Here is a 22,529-nt window from a genome sequence, read left to right as displayed (position 1 = left end):
TCACCCCTGATAAACTTACAGGTGGCCATCAGATCACCCCTGAGCCTGCGCTTTTCCAGGCTAAAGAGTCTTTAGATCCTTTTATACAATTGTATGGAGAGTAAAACTGTCTAGTGGTTTAAGTACAAAACTAGAAAAGCTGCCCAGGGCCCTCCAAGGACTCAGGATTCCCTAATATTCACTTTAAAAATTTGGTGTCTTAGGTTTTAGACATCAGGGACCACTCTTGCTGTTATTGTTTATCAGCTGTTTTTATATAAACAAAGACAGAAAACATTCTAGTAAAATTCAGTTGTAGAACAGATGAGACTGAAGAGATGAACAGGAAAAAGGAGGTAGGATGAATAGCAAAAAAGGGAAGGTAAATTTGCACCCTATAACCCAACTCAGTGGTTTTCAACCTGTGGTCCATGGACCCCTGGGGTGTCTGTAGACTATGTCTGAGGGGTCTGCAAAAGATGACTACAATCAATCACAAGTATGTGAATACCCACACTTACAATACAAAAGGGTCTGCACCTCCATTTGAAATTTTTTAGGGGTCTGCAAATGAAAAAAAAGGTTGAAAACCATTAAATCATAGATGTACTGCATTATTAATTAGTTAGGCATTAAGATGCAACTCTACCCTGCTTTCTGCCAAACTGCAGACTAACACGGCCAATGACCTCTCTCTCTCCGAAGATTAAAACATCCATCCAATAAGCTACAGTAAATGTTCTGTATTTACTAAACAGTGTGTTTGCTTCAGTCCTGCAAACTGTTTTAACTCAATCAAACATTTCAGATTCTAACAGTGAGCCAATCCTCTTTTTTGCAGCATGCCTTAGCATCAGCAAAAAAGCACGGCTTTTTTTTTTTTTTTTAAATCTCCCTAGCTATATATAGAGTTGATTATGATACGTTAGCCCACCAGTCCCGCTGTTGCTGTCTGCAAGCTTTAGCTTTTCAGAGTAATCCAGTGCAGCAGCAGGGCTTTTGAGGCATTACAGGGGGCGGGGGAGGGGGAGTGACCTTAGAATACCTTTGAGAGGCATTGAGCAAGTTTTATATAAACCAGGCATGCTGTCCTGAGGTGACACTGACAGGGAAGCAAAGGAGCAGGCTCCTAACAACTAGTTAGTCCAAAGCAAGAGGACCCTTTAGCCCACAGTATAATTTAGATAAATGAAATTTGGGACTGCAGCTGCCTAACTTAAGCCAGACACATTCATCCTGCATCTCCCACTGCACCTCCTTGCTTACTACTCCCCCACTGCTTTTTGCAGCCTCTCAGTAAAGTCCCATTTTTACCTCTACCCACTCTCCCAAGAGCACATGCCTTGCCTGGCAGTGGAGGGTGTGGGTGGTGCCTGCCTCTGCACCTCCTACCAGCCTCCCCTCCAAATGCCGTGCATCAGTGTCCTCCCACCCAAAGTTGCTCACTCCTTCCCTGCCCCAGTGACTGCCAATGCCAACTGCTCATCCCTCTTTCCAGCCCGGGCAGCTAACAAGCAGGCACAGCCACACCTCTGGCAACTGCCCTCCTGGCAGACTGCAGCCCTAGCTCCACTCCTAACCTGGAAACTGCACTGCCTACCCCCTGCAGTACACTGGTGCCCCCCTCATACAGCCCCCACAGTACACTGGTGCCCCCCTCATACAGCCCCCACAGTACAGATGCCTCCTCTCCATACAACCCCTGATGCACTGCATACCTCCCCCCCAGCACACTGGTGCCCCAAATACACTGCATACCTCTCCCCAGCACACTGGTGCCCCCATACAACCCCTGATGCGATGCACACCTCTACCCAGTGCACTGGTGCCCCCAATACACTGCATACCTCCCCCCAGTGCACTGGTGCCCCTATACAACCCCCAATGCACTGCACTGAAGGCCCTCCCCAGTGCACTGGTGCCCCCAAATACACTGCATACCTCTCCCCAGCGCACTGGTGGCCCCATACAACCCCTGATGCGATGCATACCTCCCCCCAATGCACCGCGTGCCCCTCCCCCGCGCGAGCCCCCCGGCCAACGCTCCACAGCTCCTCCCAACGAGCACTGAGACCGAGAGGGGGGGCAAGGGAGATCCCACCCGGACAACACCCAGCGGCAGCCAATCCAAGAGTCGCTTGGCGCCCGGAGGGGGCGGGACGGCGCTCTGGCGTTCGGTGGGAAGCGGAGGGGAGGGGGTAGGCGAGAGGAAGACCGCGCGCGAGGCATGCCGGGAATTGTAGTTCCCGCCTCTCTGCCGTAGCCATTTTGTGGTGAGGGGGAAACTACAAGTTTCCCCACAGGCCGAGGGCAATTCTCCGGTCGGCCACGCCAGGCCAAGCTAGGCCAGGCGCCGCGGGGCCCGTATAGCGCGGAACCGGGTGGAGAGGGTGGGCCTAAAGAGCTCCACCAGAGGAGCTGTGAGGAAGGGGGTGGCGGGGGGCGGCCGAGCGTGCGGCGCGTTTAGGCACCGTGGCTAAATTCCACCTCTGCGAAGGGGGCGGGGAAGCGGCGTCTCAAGCCTTTGCTGCTGGCGGGGTGGGCGGGAGTTGAGCGGCGGGCCCTAAAGGGGGCTTGTAAAAAAAGATCAGGTCCATTTAAAGTTGCTGCTGGAGGGCGGCTCGGCTCGCACTGGCGCGGGGGGAGCGGCGGGCGCGCGCGCACACACACACACACACCCGGGCGGGCACGCACGCACACACAACACACACAGACACACATAATCGGTGCGTGCAGCCGCCGCCGCCGCCGGAGTTGTCTGTGCTGCTTCTTCCCCTGCTGCAGCCGCAGCAGCAGCGCGAGTGTTGACTTCCAGCCTCCTTTATTTATCTCCTCCCGGCCGCCCCTTCCCTGGCCCAAGATGTAACTACAGCTCAGACACTACGGACCAGCAGATCGCTGCTGAGGCGGCTTTGGCAGAGGAGAGAGAGGAAACCCCCCTCCCCAAAAGGGGGATCTCAAGGGCGTTGGGGTGCTCTTTTCTCCCTCCCCCCGCGCGTCTCTTCAGGGGGAGCCTCTCTCCATGATGAATGTTTCACTCAAGTGATTATTTTGGGGGGTGTTTTGCTTTGCATTCGCCTCTCTTTCTTTTATTATTATTATTATAATAATTATTATTATTATTATTATTATTATTATTTTCCCCCCTTCCTTCCCCCACCGCCACCTCTCGGATTTATTGCTAGGAGAATCGTATTGTGAGGCGAAGAAAGTCGGATTACAAGAGACCACTACTAGCCAACAGCACCCACCCAGGATTTTTTTTGTCGGTGGTTTTTTTTAATTATTATTATTATATTATTATTATTATTATTATTTTTTATTTTTAACACCTCGTCGCGGCTTTAATTCATGAAGCAATCGTCCCCTTTTGCCATCAGCATTTGGATACCAGAATGAGCAAAGAAAGACCCAAGAGGAATATCATTCAAAAGAAATACGTAAGTGGCCGTAACAATCTCTCGTTTGACTCCCAGGTTTCGGAAATGGCAGTGAATGTCAAGTTTCGGGCTCATCCTTGCAGCCACCAGGCTTTGAAACAGATGTCTGCTAATGCTGATGGATTGATGTATTTGTTTGTGTATTTATTTAATGTATTTATTTATCCCCCAAGGTGCGGGGCAGTTTCAGGGCCTCTCTTTATTTTTAATTGCAAAGCCTTGTCCTGCCCAGTGCAGATGGGTAGAGCGATACCTCGAGTGAATAAATGTATTGACCTCAAATGACACAATCATAATCTAGTTTTAGGTGAAAGGCAGGGAGGGAGAGGGAGGGAGAGAGGAGTGGGGGGGGAATGCTGCTGCCATCGTGTAACTACCAACTGCGTTTTCCAGCAGCTTTCTGCCGATTGCACTTTGCAGGCAAAAAAGAAAAAAAAGAAGAAGCCTTTTGCATGGAAGGGTGCGGGGCTATTCCTGCCGGGGTTGTGGGAAGCCCTTTAAGTTGGGATCCAGTGTCTGGTTATGGCGAGCTCGTTTCTTGCACGACCACATCACATCTCACAGATGTGATCCCTCGCTCCTCCGGCCGGCAGCAGGACCCGAGCCGGCCGGGGATCGTGTTACAGGGAATGCGTGCGTTGGGATTGACTTGAATAATGGGAAAATAGCTTTAAAAAAATGATGGCGATGCTGTGAAATTTTAGAAGAATACGGTCCAGTCCAGGCTGCACAGCATTATGTGTGTGTGTGTGTGTCTCTCTCTCTGCTTTTTTTTTTTTTTTTTTTTTTAATTCAACCGCTTACCCAATCCCTTGTAATTGTCTAATCCTTTAAACGTATAAATGTGCAGAGGTAGTTGGATTTTTTGTGCGTGCTCCAGCTCCGTTTTGATTGGCATGGGGGAGTTTTGGGGAAAAAACTGAGGGGGATTATCCAAATAGGCAGGCGATCGCAGAATGATTTCTCTCTTCTTTTTTTTTTCCAACTGTATGTTTAAAATGAAAGGTTTCATTTTGTTTGGGGGAGGGAGGAGACTTGCTTTGGAGTATAGTGAATATAACACTTTAAACTACAACTTTTTTTTTTTTTATAAAGATATTTTGGTTGGTGGTGACTTCGCCCCCCGGGGGATGTTTCTAAAAGGGGGGGGATGACCTTCGGGACACTTTCTCTCCCTCTTAGAAATAGATTTCCTAAAACCTGCCGCTGGCTTCCGCCGCCTGCTTCTCTCGGGGGTTGACTCTTGCAAAGCTGAAGGCAGAGGAGAGTGAGGTGAAATGGGCAGCCCCCCCCCTTCCCCCCTCCAAGCTGCTTTTCCCCCCGAATTTCCGAATTAAAATACATCCGCATTGCAGAGGAATTGGGAGTCTGAAGCCGACTAGTTTAAAGTCTTGCAATCCAGACGGGAACGGCGCGTGTTGCCTTAAGACTTTCCCCCTCCAGACGGGCACGTTTCTGGGAGACAAAGCAGAAGGGGGGGTGCGGGGGGGGGGAAGGATAGGCACTTGTCATGACAAATGAACGTACCCCACTCCCCTAGGATTTTTTATTCTCATCATTATTATTATTTAAAAGCCCCCCACCTCCGGGCTGGTGAACAATGCAGCCTCAGTCTGGCCGCTGCCCCTTGGAGATTTAGTAAAACTACTGTCAGCCCCGCAGGTAGGAGATGCCCCTGCGAGCAGGGGAGGGGAGACAATGTCTCCTTGTGTTCCCGAGTTGAACTTCGTGGAGTGGCTGGAGGGGAAGGGCTCTGTGTTGGACGGGGGGAGGCTCCTGCCAGGTTTCTCGGGGGGGGAGAGGGGGTTGGTGCACTGATGCAGCGAGTAGCATGCACTGACGCAACCATGGCTGCTGCGGCGGCGGCTGGTGCTGGTGCAGGCGGCGGCGTGGGCCGGCCCGGCGCGCTTCCCCGGCGTCCTCTGCAGCAGCGGCAACAGGTTAAGCGGCGTGTCAGCGCGAGCCCCCGGGTTCCCGGCCACTCAGCCCAGCCGGGGCCAGGGGCTTGTTGTGCTTGTGACGTCACAAAGGGAAGGGCCTGGGCTCTGTGGAATCTTCTTCGTCTCAAGGTTCTAGTTCCACCCCCGCCCGCGTGACGTCAAACGTGAGGCGGGCCGCGTGTGCCGGGGAAGGGAGAGGGGGGGCGGGGAATGCAGCTCTGGCACTGGCCTCTCTGCCCAGGTGAGCAGGTGGAGCAAGCTCTGAGCTCGCATCCCCTTCCTCTGCCCTCCCTTGGAGGGGGTGGCATCACGCAGCTCCCCGGCCTGAAGGAGAGCATCCTACCTCTTTAGGTAGGAGGCACTGCTTCCTTCTGATGGCAGTCATTTGCCCTTTAAGAACGAAGGGTTAGTCATTTTTCTCTTTTTCCCCCTGCGTGGGATGTCACTTAGCACCTTAAGGCGACGCAGAGCGAGTGGGTAGATGCATCCTTGTATGTGGTGGCGGCACTGGGTTGGTCTGACTGACGAATAGGACGTGACTGACACCTTCCCTCTGACCTTTTGAAGTTTTGCAGCGTCACAGCAGAGCATTCTGGGCAGCCTCTTTCCCCTGATGAGCATAAATGTGCACCCACACAAGTCTTTTGCATGTGCACTTCAGCCCCAGGCAGGATCCCGCACACCGGATTTCAACCACAGCTTTCAGAAATTGTTCCTGGTTCTCATCCTTCTTGCCTTTCTGGTTCTCGGCCTCTTGTGATGACTCTTTTTTGCAAAGGTAGTCTCTGCGCAGACTTGCACCTCCCCCGCACCTCTTTCTCTAGCTGATCTTTTTTTTTCATCTTTTCCTCCCACATCCCAAACCTCCTTCCTTCTCTTGCATGTTGCAGATGCATAATAGGTTTTATTTCATACTACAGTACTTCTTGGATCTTTCAAGATGCTTCTGGTGAACCTTTAATTTGTTTTTGAGGTAGAACTAGAAAATGTTGCTTCTGAAAGCTCATAGTCGTTTGAAAAGGCATCCTCAATGTATTTTATTTATTTATTTATTTATTTTTACTGTCCTAAGTGGTCTCCAGGTCTCTGTAGGGAAGCGCTAGCAGTTAAAGATTCCTGTAGAGTTACTGTATGGGAACAGAACAATGGTCCACTTAGTGTCATACATTACTGGCTACAAATGATGCTTACAGAAACCATGGATTAGAAGTAAGGAAGTGTGATTCTCTTATTCCCTATTATGCTATGCCATTCACTGGTATAAGAGGTCAAGTAATAGTCCAGTCAGCAAAAAATTTAAAAAATGTGCAGCGTAGGCTGCAGCTATCAGAGGACCTCAGCTGCAAAGGTTGTCACAATACAGCGCATGCCATCATGAATGCTAAAAAGTAAAATGTATCCTAAAAACAAAAAAGCCCCAGAGAACAATAGGGTATAACACCATATGTTAAAGATACTTCCTTGAGGGTTGACTTTTGTTTTGTGAATAATTGTAATCAAAAGTTCATTTAAACTTCTAACACATCATCAGAAATGATAATCCAAGAACAGAGAAGTGTGTGCGTCTTTCTCGTGCATTTTTAAATGCTTTTGCTTAATTTTTAAAAGAACCATGTCTGATCTGACTCATACAAATCTTTTTCACTTCTCCCTTCACCCTCCTTCTCAAACATCTTTACATATCAAATATTGCCTTTTGGCTCAAACCTCAGGAAACTGACAGCTTTGGAAGGCATCAGCTGAGAAGCCAGACTGCATTCAGTATGCCCTTGGAATTAACAGTTCTTAAATAACAGGCTTTGAAGTCTTAAGGATAATTTCATAGGCACACTTTTCTGCCTGTATTTGTGATACCATCTAGCAAATCCTCTGTTAGTTCTGGTTTTTAGTTTTTGAAGTAACAAACTTGGATATTATAGTAAAATACCTGTATAGTTTTGCCATGGTAGCAGATGGCAAAATATAATTAAGTAGTAATGACACCACTGCCTCCTTGTGTGATTTGTCTTCCTGTCCTTGTAGGGGTAAAAGTGTGGTCGCTTGTCTTAAAATGACATAGTCCACCGAAGGATTGCCTAGACTTGTCAAATCAGGAGTGCAAGGCCTAAAAACATTAGTGTATTGTATGTGCCTTAAAAGAAACAGATGCTGCAGTTTATAAATAATGCTTGGTATGCTGGCAGCTTCCAGCCAGGATCTGAAAAAGCTTTACCTTCATAGAAATACGATAAAATATTATAAAATCTTCAATATCATTATGAGACAGGTAGAAAGGAAATTGCTTTGCTCATCCTTTAAAATGTAGCCTTGTCTCTAGCTTGGATCCCAGCATCTGCATAATAACGCACAGTAGCACTAGAGAATTTGGGAAGAGTTGTACACTAAAACCCACTGAAACCCCAAGGGGAAATTACGAAAACAGAATGCAGTGTGGTATTTTGTCAAGGAAAGGAGTATGGTGGTCTTTCATTCAACTGCTATGAGTTTTGTAATATTTGTTAAATGAGTAGGACCTCTGAGTAGCCTCCCATCTGAAAGAGGACCTGGATTTGTTTGGTGTGAAGTTGGAGAGAGCAACACCATCTTCTGAATTTTTGGCACCATATTTGGTCTTGAATAGTTGTTCTTCTTGGGTGAATATTGGAGGATGACTCTCACAAATAATGATTTTTCATTCCTATGGCCTTTAGGGATGCAGAGGAGGCTCCTTCAACTGTTTACCAGTGCTGTGTCTCATCTGTGTGCCAGGCTGGTGGGATTATGTTGATTAGTGGTTCCTCTGTAGAACCCTTGGTTATTACTGTTTGTTTATGCAGGGCTGTAGTTATTCTGGTTTCTCTGCTGGAGCGTCTCTTTGTTTTGAAGCCTTTCAAGTTCTGAGGGATAGCTCTGCTCCAGCACCTTTTTTGGCAAGATAACACACTTGTCAAGTTTTGTGACCTCTTAATTCTTTAGTGCACATGGCTGAGTCTGGGATCCTGACAGGTCTCTCGGGGCTCATCATTGTATAGCAGTTGTCTACAAGCTTCCATATAACTCATGAAACTAATGAAGTAGCAGCATACCTGAACGAGAGATGACATCAAGATGTACTTTTCCTGTTGCTTTCCATTATGTCTGGAAGAACTCATATGGAGGGGTCTAGTGGATTCTTTATCAATTGTAATGGACCAGAAGCAAAAGGTCCTATATAAAACACCTTCCAGAATTAACAGTAATGAAACAAGACCATTACAAATGGTTCATAATTTTTTAGTGTTCTTTGGGTACTTTTTACTACCTAATAGTGAGACTTGACAAGCCTACTAAGTTAGTGTTAAATGTACAGTCCCTTATCCACCCCCACCCCGCCCGAAGAGTGGACTTCTGTTTTAATACTGTGTCAAACTGCAATGCAAAGATTAACTGATCTTATGATGAGATGCGGGGGAGCATCTTAGATATATTTTTATTGCTTTGTGAAACTCAGTGGTCTAAATTACTTGCCAAAAGCAAAACATATCAATGGCAGAGAGAGCTAATCTTCAGTGTTCCTGGCTTCCACTCCTGTTCTCTGTCCTATGGACTACAGTACCTTGCTGCGGTACATAAATACCATCAGCCCTAAAAGAAGTACTTCACATTGATTCAGATTTCCCCCTTCAGACTTTTTTCTCTAGAGGGTTGCAGCCCCACTGCCTCTGTTGTAAACCTCTTCCAATGTAATTGTTCACCTTGGTATTTCTTTCAGCTTTAAGGCTGCACTTAAGAATTTATGCAACTTGTTCCTTTGAAAGAAGACATGCTGTGGCTCATATAGGTGTGGAGACTCAGTTGTGGGAGTGCTACATTAGGCAGACTTCTCGATATCATGCTTTGAAGCAAAGGGAACTCTTGGTTTAAAACTCAAAATTTGAAACATTTCTACATGTTAATAAATTTGAAAGTTTTAGGGAATATTGTTTTTTCAATATTTATATTCCTAGGCAACATTTTAGTTCAGTCTGTTTAGACACTAGGGAAAAAACAAAAACAAACCACTGGCAGATGTGGAATGTCCAGGACAATCTATTCATTGCAGCAGAATCCAAGTTTTTCTAGACTTTTGGGTTGTGAAGATGACCTCCCAAACCTAAAAATATGCACTATCTGCCTGAGTATATAGAGAGCCTAAAATATTACCTCTGATGTATTTAACTACTTCTTTTAATCTCAACTTCAAAATCTAATGCAGATTTCGGTGTTGCCAAATGTCTCCTGTCTCCCATGTACTCCTATGAGTTAGTAGCCCTAAATGTCTCTATTCAGCTGCCCAAACTTTCTTCTCGTTTTTTATTCAGCTAGTCACTTTTACCGCTTAAGTTTTACAGCACACAACACTAGACATTTTAAGATAATATAAAATATAAATGGGATTTATTAAAGTAAGCAACAGCAATGGGAATTTGTCACTAGAACCTGCCATGTGCTTGCTGTTAAATACAGGTCCATTTTCCTGAGGAGTATGCTGTGTTTAAACTGAGGTATACAGAAAATATGAGACATTTCATGGCCTTCTTTATCTTGCTGGTTTGTTATCACTCTGGATATTGGATTCCTTGTTTTTTTGCTGGTGGATAAAAAGACTGGAAGCTTTCTTGACTATCCTTGGCAGGGCAGGTTTATTTTGGCCTTTCATGAAAACAGTTTTTTCTGTGGAACATTTTGATGCAAACAGTTTTAAACTATTTTGCTTGAAAATGTCTTCCTCTTTCAATTACTCTGGTTTCATTCTTTCTTTTCTGGTATTGACATCTTGCTACTTCTTGTTCCTCAAAAATAGGGCCAACACATGGTGTTTCTGATGCATAAGTGGTGGGAAAGTAATAAAACTTTTGTTAGTCAGAGTGAACAGAGAGACTTCTTTATTTCAAAACATGCTAAAAATTGGAATACTTACTCCCTCCACACGCCCCCTTTGTGCCTATTACTACACTTTATAGGCAAATAAAGAGCCTGATTCTGCAAAAACTTAGGCTTGTGTTTAACTTCCTTATGTATATAGCCCTACTGATGTTAACAGGGATATTTAGGAGCGAGTCCCAGGATTGAGTTCAGAACTCACATGTTCTGCTTGCTTCAGTGGGGATATTTGGTGCGCAGATTGTTTTAGGATCAGGCTTAAAACTATTGTTGTTTTGTTTTTTCAAAAACTAATTAATTACTTTTATTTAGTATTAGGACTGTGGTTTTTAAAAAACTAAACGTTGTGGCTAAATGCGCTGCTTGCCTCTATATAAAAAACACAGATGTAAAACTCCTTGCTTATTTTATTTATTTTGAGCTGAAAAAAAGCTTTACCCTAGAAAATAAGCAATTTACTTTTTTGCAGTTTTGGTTTTCTTTCCTCCCTCCCCTAATATCTCCTTTTGGAATTATACCGCCTAACTTTTTTGCTCTCTCTTGTGTCTTGTACTCAGCTTGACGTCAGCTCTCCAGTGCTAATTAGCTCAGACCTTTGAAACAAAACCAGTGCCTAATCTGGTTGTTTGGTGCCCATAGGACCAAAAACTGCATGTACAATCGAACTGATTCGTGGTGGTAAATGTTGAATAGAAGTAATATGGGGATACAACAGACACAATGTTTAATTCTCTTGTGAGAATGGTGCAACTTTGCTGGTACTTGCATACAGTACTTTTGCCTTCCCAAATCTCTATTACATAATCATGTGCCTAGTTTTTCTTGCCTGGATTCCTGCTTTTTAGCCTGGCATTCTTTTATTTGGCTTCTTCTACAGGAAGATAACTTTGAATCTGGGGCTTCGGATTATTACAGGGTTGTCTCTTACTATTTAATGAGTAGAAACTCAAATATTAAAATAAATTTAGCTGGAAGTCCTGTCATGGCATAGTGCACTAACTGTGGTTGTGCTGCTTCACTTCATTCTTTTCTGCTTTCTGTTTTCCATATCTGCTTGAAATCTTTTTGGCTTGATGGTTGTGGAAAATAAGAACACCTACAGTTCTTACTCAGAAGTGGCAAACCTAACTTTGTGTACACAGTATGACAGCTGGTCAAAGGCATTTATAACATGCAAGGATAAACCAGGGGAGTTCACCCTGGCATTAACTGCTAATCTAAGTATGCACATGAAAAGCCATCTCAATTTTGGTCAAGAAATTAATGAGATTTATGCATCTTCAGATGCAACGTGATTTATAAATATGCACTCCAAACAGAATGATGTATGTGATTTCACGTTCGTTTGTTTTTTAAAGTAAACTTACTTTATTCTTGTCCCCTTTGCAACTCCTCCAAACTCCCAGAGTATTCTAAGAAGTGGAGAGAGGTTGTGGATAGGGGGCCAGGGAGGTACAAGAGAATATTCCTATTGGGAAATCCAAGGTCCCCTTCTTTTCTGCCCAGTATTTTCATAGCTGTTAAAATGTTATGGAGTTCTCCCTGTACGTTTATTTGGGAAGACTCTCTTTTTCTCTGGCCTTCTGATTATAGCTGCTCTCCTCTCATTCTAACCAGGGAAAGAAAAGGACTAGCTTTTTGCCCTTTTCCCATCATCATGCCATTAGTATTATTATTTAGATTTACATCCTGCTCTATCCAGAAAGTCTGAGTGGCTTACAATAACCAAACAGCCTCCAAGATAAGAAACAATAGCATACTCAAAATCACCCTAAAACTTAAAAACTTCACCACCCCTGCTTTTCTCCCTGCTACCCAGAAGAGCAGACCATTCTGCTCAATCCAATCATGCTTCCCAATAGGTGTATAAAAACTTTCCCCTCCTCTCACCATCCCTTACTGGTGTGTATTCACACACATGGTATGGATGTGGTTGTTTGTCTTTCTTCCCCCCTTCCGGTTTTCAGACCTCCGGTCTTCCTTTAAGTAAATGCTAGTCTCGATTTGGAAAATCTCGTTGGTCATTCTTTGGTTTTCAGGGCCCTGCCATTGGGATAAACTGTGCTCATTTACAACAGGAGTTAAATTACCCCTGCCCTTCCTTTTTAAGGGGTTAAAAATTACATTATTATGGATATTTAGTATTTAAGTGAAAACTGCTACTGCCAATTTAAATAACTAACCTGTATGTTAACCCAGTCTGGCTGAGGCTGAGGATTGTGAGAGAATTGTAAGTGTAATGCCAATCACAGTTCACATAAAATAGTTAGTTTTGTGAAGGCTGCTACTGAAATGAACAGAAGTCTGTGAATCTTGGAAGTGAGTTTCTCCAGTCTTTCAACCTGCTAGATGTTTATAATTATTTCATTAGTTGTCATACCTTGTGCCTCACTTCTGGAACTAGTAATCTATATTGCCAAGAAGTTCTTGCTCTGGAAGTTGTATTTAGGCTTATAAATTGCTGTGAACTACACTACCTGGAATCTGTGTCTCTATAACATGAAGGATAGAATGAGTGCTGGAGGGGTATGACTGTGGTGTTGGCTTCTTAATTCTTTCAGACTGTTTGAAACAAAGTTATTTTTTTAACACATAAGAGTTGTAAGCCAGATCTCTCAGCTGTGGAGAGCAGAAAACAAAAATTTTATAATACACATTTCCAGGACTGCGTTTATGCCAGATCAATTAGCTTTTTTTTATTTTGCTCAACTACAGCTGAAACAAGCAGGACTGCTTCTGTCTTAGTTTCAAGGATACACATGTCAAGCCAAATTTTGAGTGTACAAAACTCCAATCCAAATGAAAAGGGAACATTTTTCAATTATTGTTCTTAAAGCTGTTGGCCTAATTGCTAGATATATACTTTTTCAATGCAGTCTTTTTGGTTGAGATCCCAAGTTGATGTGAATTTTCAGCAGACAGGGATGTGATAGATGTGGTTGTCTCGTGGGTAGTCATTTAGTCATTTTATTTTATTTTATTTTATTTTTTTATCCTTTGAAGTATAGTGGTGGTGATGGAAACTCCCATGGCTCACGGCAGTCATCCCCAATGACTACTTGAGACTGGGAAACCGTACATTCTCTTGTAAAATAAAAAAAGTTAATGTGTTTGGTTGGTTAGTGGTTGCTTAAATCAATGATTAGAAAACATATCTGTTAAAATGTGAACATAAATGATAGGCTGTTTGCTACTGCGGCCATTATATTAGATTTTTGAAAAGCTTGTACCAGTGTGTATTGTTTGCTTACAGTAATTCAACATAATGGGTACATGCTGGTATTATTTTGTAAGACCAAAGGGTTTGTACTACTTCAAACCTTGAGTTCATTATTATAGGTAAGATGTCCTGTTACCTGACTATAACATTTACTTTTTTTGTGTAACAAACCATATTGTGATTGTTATATCTAGGAAGTAATTATTTTGAATCTGTTTTGTTTTTGGTTCCTCCTTTCCCTCCCCTGCATGTGTATCTATAGAATATCATGTTTCAAATAGTCACAGCCATATAAAATAAAAAATGGGAGGAAGAAACTGTCTCTTTGAACATAATAAAGAAACCTTTTAAACAGGTGGACAAAGATGTGCTGCCCAGAAATATGTGGTTGTAAGAATTTGCCTCAAACTCTCTCTGGATATGAAGTCTTACTCCGAATACCTTGTTTGACACCTCCTTCCAGTACTGTACCTAGACTCCTGGCAGTCCCAGGCAAACTGTCTAGCTCTGCCACCTCCTATGGGTGCATGGAAGTATGCAACAAGGATTGGGGAGAGGGGTTGGATTTTTTTTCTAATGACCTATTTTTACAACTTTGGTAGCAAGTTTTCCACATGATGGAAAGAAAGGGAAATGGATTGCTTTATGGCCTAAGGCATAAGGGGAAAAGAATTTAACTACTGGGTTCAATTTCCATCTTCCCCCTGCCCCTCGGTCTCAGACCCACATCTCTGTCCTGGGAATTCTCATGGTTTCAGTTGGTGGTGTGTTTTATCTGCAGCTTCAACTGCAATCCAAGTGGTATAGATGGAAAAAGCTGCTCTCTTTACCGATTCATGAAACTAGTCTAAACTTCTACCAGTACAAAATGTTATTTTGGTGTTTGGACCAATGTCTAGCCACTGGTGATGACTATAATTGTGACACTTCCCCAGTCAAGATGAGGCCCATTACTACTTTGTTTTTTTTTACCATTTTTCCTACATATAATATTGCTGGGACTGTGCTCCTTTACTCCTGCAGGGGGTGTGACCATTTCCCAAATCCTAAAATGCCATGGCAATGTGAAAAATGTCCAGTGTCAAACATTCTTAAGTTGCCTTGATCAGCTTTGAAATCCAAGCAGTTAGCGGAGATACAAAAGTAGAAATAGTTTCAGAGTACATATCTACCTTTTATAACATTTTTAGCTCCTTTTGCCACGCAAGACTTCCAGAGGGGGGAAAACCAGTGGTACAGCTGGAGCCACTGCCACTGGAAAAGTGCTGTCTGCTTTAGGGAATTCTGTATCTTGACTTCCCGTTAGTGTTATGGTTGGTTCCCTCTCAGTTAGTAGGAGCCCTAATAAGGATGAAACCCTGAGGCCTTTTGCTGTGTTGAACCACAAGCATCCATTAAACTAAGAGGAGAACTGGCAGTAGCACTGGTGGAAATTGTGAAACTTGTGACAGAGGAGGGTGAAAGCCAAGTATAGGCAAGGCCAAAGTACAGTCAAAATAAGCTTTAAAAAAAACCCTGAGGCTCTTGTCTTAAGCTCTAGGAACCGTGGATATTTATCCAGCGGAGAACTTAAGCCAGTAATTCTCCACCAGGGTGTCGTGTGATCCTTTTAAGGGTGTTGCAGGATGCTGCACACTTGCACACCTAACTGTGCTAACACTTGCACATGATTCACGAGATAAACCCAGAGTTTCAAATAGCAATGTAGAGTGTCAAAAACATTCCGACCTCATATGGTTCAAGTTGCTCTTTACTTTTTCCATAAGCAAAAAAGAGTTCAAGCTAAGAGCTAGCATTTTCTGAGGGGTGCCTTTAGTCTCATGAGGTTGAGAACCACTGACATAAGCCCATGCCTAACTGAAAGCACATGAGTCACTGGACCCATTCAGTGCTTGAAAGGTAAGCACGTTTTAGTGCTTTGCTGACTTGAAGTCTTGGTTATTTATGTAGGATGTGTAAAAACATGGCGACAGAAATGTAAGTTTTTGAAGATGTCTGTCTGATTTTTTTTTTTTTCCTTTTACCCTCCCTCTCCTATTCTTTTTACTGTTGATCTTGATTTCCCCCTCCCCTCCCACCCCCCATGATTTTTTCCAGTGTTTTTTCATAATCTTACTTTTCTTTTTTGAATACTAATTACTCTTTTTTTCTTATTTGCTATCTGTCTGTCTCTTGTTCATTTTCATTTCTTTCAGTTTTTCAGTTCTGTTAGTGCAGGCATCAAGACTGGGAAACCTCTTCCAGTCTTGTGTTTGTGTGTCCGGGATGAAGTACAGATCCTTTTACCCTTGTTTATGTTTAGGTAAATGGTTCTTAGGGTAAACATAGCCATTGCCAAACAAAGCGGATAAAACTGTAGTGGGATGTGTCCTGCCACAGCTGATCTGCTTTATTGGCAAAAACGCATATTGTCCATTCTCCTGCATTGGGCAGGGGCCTGAGGTGATCCTACAAGCGATGCATTTCCCTTGCTGAGGGATTCTCTGCATCCCTTTCTGCCTCACACTTGTTCCTGGGATGCAGGTTCCATGCCAGCCCCTGGCTTATGTGGAGGCATAGGTTAGCCCAAGTCCTGGTGCAGGGTGACTCAGGACCCAGGGAATCCCCGGTGACTTATGCTTCCATCCCATGAGCCATGCCATCTCACGTCCCTGCGTGAAGGAGAGGAAATGTATGGCATTTCTTAGTGCCCCATGCCTCCACGCTGGGACCTGCAGCACATCCTGTGTTGACCCATGCTTCATGTGCATACGTTTTGGCCTGGAAGCACAGGGCACAAGGGTTTTCTTTGTTTACACAGATGCACTCCTGGAGATCCTGGTGTGGGTCTCTGTAAACAGCGAATTCTGACTTTCCTTACTTCTAGAGAGGCACCCCAAGATTCCCTGCAGCACATCTCTATAATCGGGGAAAGCAAGGCTTTCCTGGGTTGTGCAGGATTGGGTCCCTAAAGCCCCTGGAGTACCTGCCCAGGACAGCTGCAGAGCATGGGCAGCTCTGGGCTGCGTGCACTCTCTTGTCACAGAGCAAGTAGATGTCCACCTCTATAAGTGGTACTGTTTATCGTTACGTTTTGCCACTGATGTGGCGTGACAAGGAGTAGTGATGTCTATGTGCTTGACATTTTTGCCACCATAAAAATGTTACATTGGTGCTGCCATAAACATCAGGAAGTGTCTGTTTCTACCCTCAGGCAGTCTCTATTCACAGTAGTCTCAGAAAGGATGGAAGAAGGGCTGCCACAGCACCTACTTGGATTTCGTTTCAGGCTGAAACAGAAGATGGAGCTTTGGCAACAGCTTGCTGTTTGGGGCAGTGTTGTTGGGTATTGCTTTTGCCTGAGAAGGGAAAGTGTACGTTGACTTTACTTAAGCCCCTTAAATGTGGCTGTAGAATCATTAAAGGTGGTTCAACAAACTTCTTCACTGCTTACATTGGGGTGGGCAAAATGCAGCCCGGGGGCCAAATGTGGCCTGTCAGGTCATTCTATACAGCCCGTGGGGCCCCTAAAAAATTTAGAAAATTAATATTAATCTGCCCTGGGCTGCCTGTCATGCGGTCCTCGATAGCTTGCTGAAACTCAGTAAGCGGCCCTCTGCCCAAAATAATTGTCCACCCCTGGCTTACATCTTTGCACTAGGCAGAGCCTGTCTTGGCCTTACGTTATAGCTACTCGGGTACTGCCAAAAATAATGTTTTGCAGCCAGGCTCACCCCTTTTTATATTTGCTTTATGAACATCTGTTCAGTCAAGCCTTGCTGATACGAGCATGCGAGGAATCTGAATTTCATCATCTCTTGTAAATGAGTACTGGCTAGAACCAAATTTTTAGGACTATGCCTACTAAGTTATCCATCTGGGGAAACTGAAACCATATTATGCAAATAAGCTGACCGATGATAACAAACAGTCTATCTTTTTAAATTGGTGGTGCCCAAAGTTTTGGTCCCATGGGTCAAATGAGTGGTATGGGATGAGTCTGTGGGCTAGATCCAGTCCAGTGGCCCAGTCTAGCATTCATGGAGCTGGGCCTCAATCCTGCATGTGCTAAATTGGGCCCTGATACTGTACATTGTATTGCAGCTGCTGTCATACCAGGTTGGGCCCCACTGCTGTGGCCCCAGTCCCGCATGCCACCAGGATCCTTGTGCACAGGACCAGAAAATTTGGTGACAAGGAAGAACAGTGGCAAAGTTAATTGGCACTGCTTCTCCTTGCCACATATCCAGATATGTGGATATGTGGACAGACCAGAGCACACAGTTGCATGGGCTGAGTCTCGCTCATGGGCTAGAGGTTGAGCACCCCTTTTTTAAATAATAAACACTGAATTCTTGCAAAACAGATGCACAGCAAATACCAACACTTTTTAATGACAAATTTGAGGAAAGTATTGCATTCTATAAGAAGAAAGAGGCCAAATGTATGCTGTAAGATACTGTTGAAGATCTAGCTCTAAAGCTAAAGAACACTTTTCATCAAAGACGTTAACACTTGATGTATACATTCCTAAGTTGTCACAGTCTTCCTCTGTTTGTATTATAACTAACTATACAAGTCCAAGCAATTGAGTCTCAATTACAGCATTTTTTTTTTTTTTTTTTAATTTTGGCTGGTATTGGATGCTCAGTCTTCTAACAAATGGTGGCAAACAGCTGTGTGTAACAAAAATATATGCTTGTTAGCGGGTCGGTTAGTGAGCGTTTTGTTCATGCCTAGGAAAACGTGCCATGCCATGTGCCTTTCCTCTCATATTAACTGAGGTTTCAACTGAAACCACCCGATGCATTATATAACCACTTAATTTCACAGATTCATGCTTATTAAATCCATGATACTTGCAGGTTGTGTGCCCCCTCCGCCCCCATGGTCCTTCTTTTGCTTCTGAAATTCTTTATATTCTCTTACTGTATAGAAGCTTAATTGTGCTCAGCCCAGGATAAATGTAAGGGTACCAAAGAAGTTATACAACATAAAAAGAAAAGACATCCAGGGTGTGTGTAGATGAGACGCCAACTGCGCAGTAGCCTGATACTACTCTGCAGTTGTGTCATATGGCAATAAACCATGCAAAAAGGCATTTCTCAGCACTACTGTGCAGTAACTCGGGTTACTGCGCGTTTATTTAGTACTTGTTTATGCACAGTAGCGTCTTGTGTAGACACGGCCCCAGAGGATGCAAGGGGAAACTGGGGTATTAAAAGGTTAAATGACTTATGTGGGGTCACATAGAAAGGAAGTGGCAAAGATTTGAGTAGAAGTAAGGCTTCTAAGTCCCGGCTCAGAGTCCTAGCCTCTAAACCATGTTTAACCTCCTTCAGCTGAATTTCTCTTTTGCATGATTTTCCTCTTGTGTTTCAGGATGTGTTTATATGTGGGTGCAATCCAGTGCAGAAAGTTCTATCATATTAAGTTATGAAAACATGGATTTAAAGCATTTATCCTGTGATTTTTGTTTTGTTTTTTTAATTCTGTTCTGGAACTTGGCTTACTGCTGTGAAAATCCGCATTCTGTTTGCTTGTTGGTTTTCAGGTGATCTGTGCATTGTTTCTCAACCCCCTTCCTTCTTTGTTTCTCCATGTACATACTTCTGACTTCACACTGGTTTCTATTCTAGTAGGCTTTTTTTTCCCTCACTGAATCTTTCAGAACAGTAGGGTTTTCCCTTATTGAACCAACCTAGTGATCGGAGCAGTTTAGATCCTTCACAAAATGCAAAATAACTACGTTTAACAGGGAGTGCATGAGTGTTGTGTGACTGCTGTTGTTTAACATTACTGTGCTTAAAAGGATGTGTGGGGTCTCCCTTCTTCTAAGTAATATAAAAACTTTAGTCAGCATGTTGTAACCTAGGGGCAGATTCAGAAGGGATGCAGTGGTGCAGTTCAAAACTTGCTTGGTTATGTGCCACATGCATTGAGCCCAAAAAGATTGCTGGCATCCAGGATTTGTGACCTCTGTTACTGCAGTCCTGCACCCACCCATGATGTAATGAGATTTAAACATCTTTCCTAGTCCCAATATAATGTGTTAATGTTATGGCTGGTATAAGGGTTTCTTTTTTCCTTCACAGTCATTTTTTTTCTTACTATCTTGGAAATTCCTTACTCCTTTGTAGGGCCTGGGGGGTATGTCACTGTCCAGCAAACATTACCTATTTTCTTTGCTAACTTTCCCAGTTCCTGCCAGAGGTGTGGCTTTCTTTTCTTCCTTCCTTATGCATCCTGCCCGATTAATCCATTGTAACTCTACTGTTGTCATGCACAATCACTGCTCTGGCTGTGACTGTTGAATGTGCTTGCCAATTCCAACTAGGACCAGCATTGGCTTTTGCTAAATTCCTCTTTCCTTGTGTGTCCAGATTCCCCCTTCTTGGAATATTGTTGCATCGAGTATGTGTTGCAGTGCGGTCCTACCCTGTTTCCTTTCCTTTAGCCTTTGCGTACTGTTGTGTAATTTTTGAAGGTCAGTCTAGGAACTAGCTCTGCAGAATCTGTTCCTTTACAGTAACTCTGTTCAGGAGTATTTCAGAGAGCAGTTGTTTTACCACTTCTGTGCTGCGAGCATTTAGTAGCCTTGCTTTCTCCCACTTGCTGCAGCTACAAGAGACAGGAAGAGTGCTGTTCACTTCCAGCATGCCTGCCTAACTTTCAGCCCGAGTCTGAGACCAAGGGTATTATGCTGGTGAGAAAATGGCCAGACTGCTAGCAATAGAGTTCTGCTTGTGTGTGGCAGACTGTTCGGTGTTCCAAAATAGTAGGTCTTCATCCCCATCATCTACCTTTTTTTCTCCACCTTGCTGCTGATGTTGTTTTTGTTGTTTCCTTTCTCACTCACCTTCTTTATTTTCCGACATTATGGACCATAGTTTCAGGAAGGCTTTGGAATGTTTTGCAGCTGGACTGGTACACACAAACGTGGTTTGGAAGGTTATTTTTCAGCTCTCTTAAAAGAGGACCTATACCTCAGTGGTCTGATTTTCTTTAGAAGACATCTTTGGCCTTCATTTGTGTACAGTTGTACCCCAGACCTTGCCATGACTTGAGCAAAAGATAGTTTAGTGTTCCACCTACTCTCCATTCTCGTGGTGATGTGAACTTCTGGCCTTGGGTTACTCTTGGACTAAGAGGTTGGTGGTTTTTCTCCAAAAGCACCTTATTTAATGTTCTTTCCCTTTTTTTTTTCTGCCCACTCAAAATAATCCAGTCATGTCTATTCTTTTTCCCATTTAAGGCCCAGATCTAACTTCAAGAGCCATTGTCTGTAAAAAATAAATACCATATTTGCTTGATTTAAAAGATGAGGTTTCCCCCCGCCCCATTTAACTGGCGGGGAGCCCCTCATCTTACAATTCAGTATGAGGCAGCTGGAGGTCAGGCAGCTGCTGTAGCTCTGGCCCCAACCCCAGGTCAGAGCTGCAGCCACAGTTGCTGCTTGTTCTGTGTGCCGCCCCTGATTTCCCCCTGTCTCTTCTCCCCCCCCTCTCCCCCCCAAGCTGTTTTTCCTTCCCTTGGTGTCTCTCCTTCCATTTTGCTCTGGTGCTAGCAGGCTCCATCTCTGCTGCAGCCTGGAGCACAGAGCAGGGCCTGGCCTTGTAGCAGTGGTTCCAGCTCCATGCTCTTGCTACAGGGCTTGGCTGGAGCTGTGCTGTGTGCCCTAGGCTTCAGCGGGGATGGAGCCTGTCAGCACCAGAGCAAAGGTAAAGGGGAGGACAGGGAAAGAAAGGGTGAGGACCTAAGGGTGTAGGGGTCAGAAGTGGCATGCAGGGAGGAAGAGGGCAGGGGAGGGGTTGGGGGGGGGAGGCACAAAGGGAGTAAGTGGTAGGGGGCAAGCTGCATTTTTTTTCTGCCATCTGCCCCATTGCTGTCCCCACCATGTGCCTCGCCCCCACACTGCCCCTTCTCCACTTGCCATGAATAGACTCTAATCCATTGAGGGGTTGTCTTATATTCAGGTAAATATGGTAAATAAAAAGGCTGCTGAAACAGCCCTAGTTTTCTCCCTGAAACCCAACTATTTTCTCCAAGAATCTGAGGGGATCAAATGAGTTAAGGCTTTCTACTGAAAGGATATCTTTACTTCCTGCACTTTCCTGCATAAGGTGGTACTGAGGCTATTCTGCTCCTCTACATAAAAGGATTGCAAAGTTCACCAGTTAATGGTCAGTTTGCTCATCCTACATCTAACATCCTCTGGAGGAAATCCATTCCGCCATTCCACATATTCTGCATTATTAGAACTTGATCATCTAACTTTGGCTATGGAAAGGATGCTTTATTCATCCTTTCAGGTGTTGCAGAAGATATATATTGGTCTGCTTATTGGTTGATGTTGGTTATCTTCAAAGCTGAGATTTCAGCTTGACCATGCAAAAGCACTGCTGTGTTGTCCTTCTCTTTTATGATAATAATGACATCTTAATATTGGAAAGGCCTACATATAAAGGCTGACAATCTGTTCCTATATCACTGGAACAAAGGGAAATGTGTAGCGGTGGGGGAGGGGAGAACTCAAATCCATCTTTCTCCTAGTTGATTTATTTTGTCTATACATTTATTTTATTTTCCCCTTCTTCACTTCTCTCTGCTTGCTTCTCCATCTATGCCTTCCACTTCTTGCTACTGGTAGTAGTAATAGCTTGTGAATAGAGAACTTAAAGGAAGTTAACTCTTTTTTGTTACCTGTACTTTTTGGTTTCTGTGAACATAGCATGCAGTCTTCTGGTCAAGCTAAGCCTGGTGGAGAAATGTGTAGTTTTGAAAACTTAAAAAATGCTAATTCTTTGGGTGTTTTTTGTTTTTTTTTTTAATATATTTCTGCCAGTCATGTTTCTGTCTCTGAATTATTTGCTTACTTTCAAATTGTTTCTTGGGATTCCCCACCCCCTTCCCCTGTTTCATAAGTTCTCTCTATCAGGCTTTGGGTTCTTTTATTTTGGAAGCTTATATCTGGGGGTATATACAGTCAGTTTGGCAATCTGCCAGGAGTGAAAGAAATGAGGGAAAATAGAGATAGTAGTGGTGGGGGGAGGGAATGGTTTTCTACCATTTGAAATAGAAAAGTGTGTC

The 22,529-nt window shown here is 43.9% G+C and overlaps 1 protein-coding gene across 1 annotated transcript in view; it reads left to right on the top strand.

Annotated features, from left to right (window-relative positions):
* Nucleotides 1-2,566: 2,566 nt before the first annotated feature.
* The window catches only part of JARID2 (jumonji and AT-rich interaction domain containing 2), a 314,361-nt gene continuing 294,398 nt past the window's right edge, over nucleotides 2,567-22,529 (top strand). Inside the window, exon 1 of the mRNA XM_019543649.1 lies at nucleotides 2,567-3,419. Coding sequence (XP_019399194.1) covers nucleotides 3,375-3,419 — 45 coding nt within the window. The 5' untranslated portion in view covers nucleotides 2,567-3,374. The remainder of the gene's footprint in view (nucleotides 3,420-22,529) is intronic.

This window comes from Crocodylus porosus, unplaced genomic scaffold, assembly GCF_001723895.1.
Source record: "Crocodylus porosus isolate Cpor-Errol unplaced genomic scaffold, CroPor_comp1, whole genome shotgun sequence".
Lineage (NCBI taxonomy): Eukaryota > Metazoa > Chordata > Crocodylia > Crocodylidae > Crocodylus > Crocodylus porosus.
The sequence above is the reverse complement of the archived record's forward strand: the minus strand, read 5'-3'. Positions and strand labels throughout refer to the sequence as shown.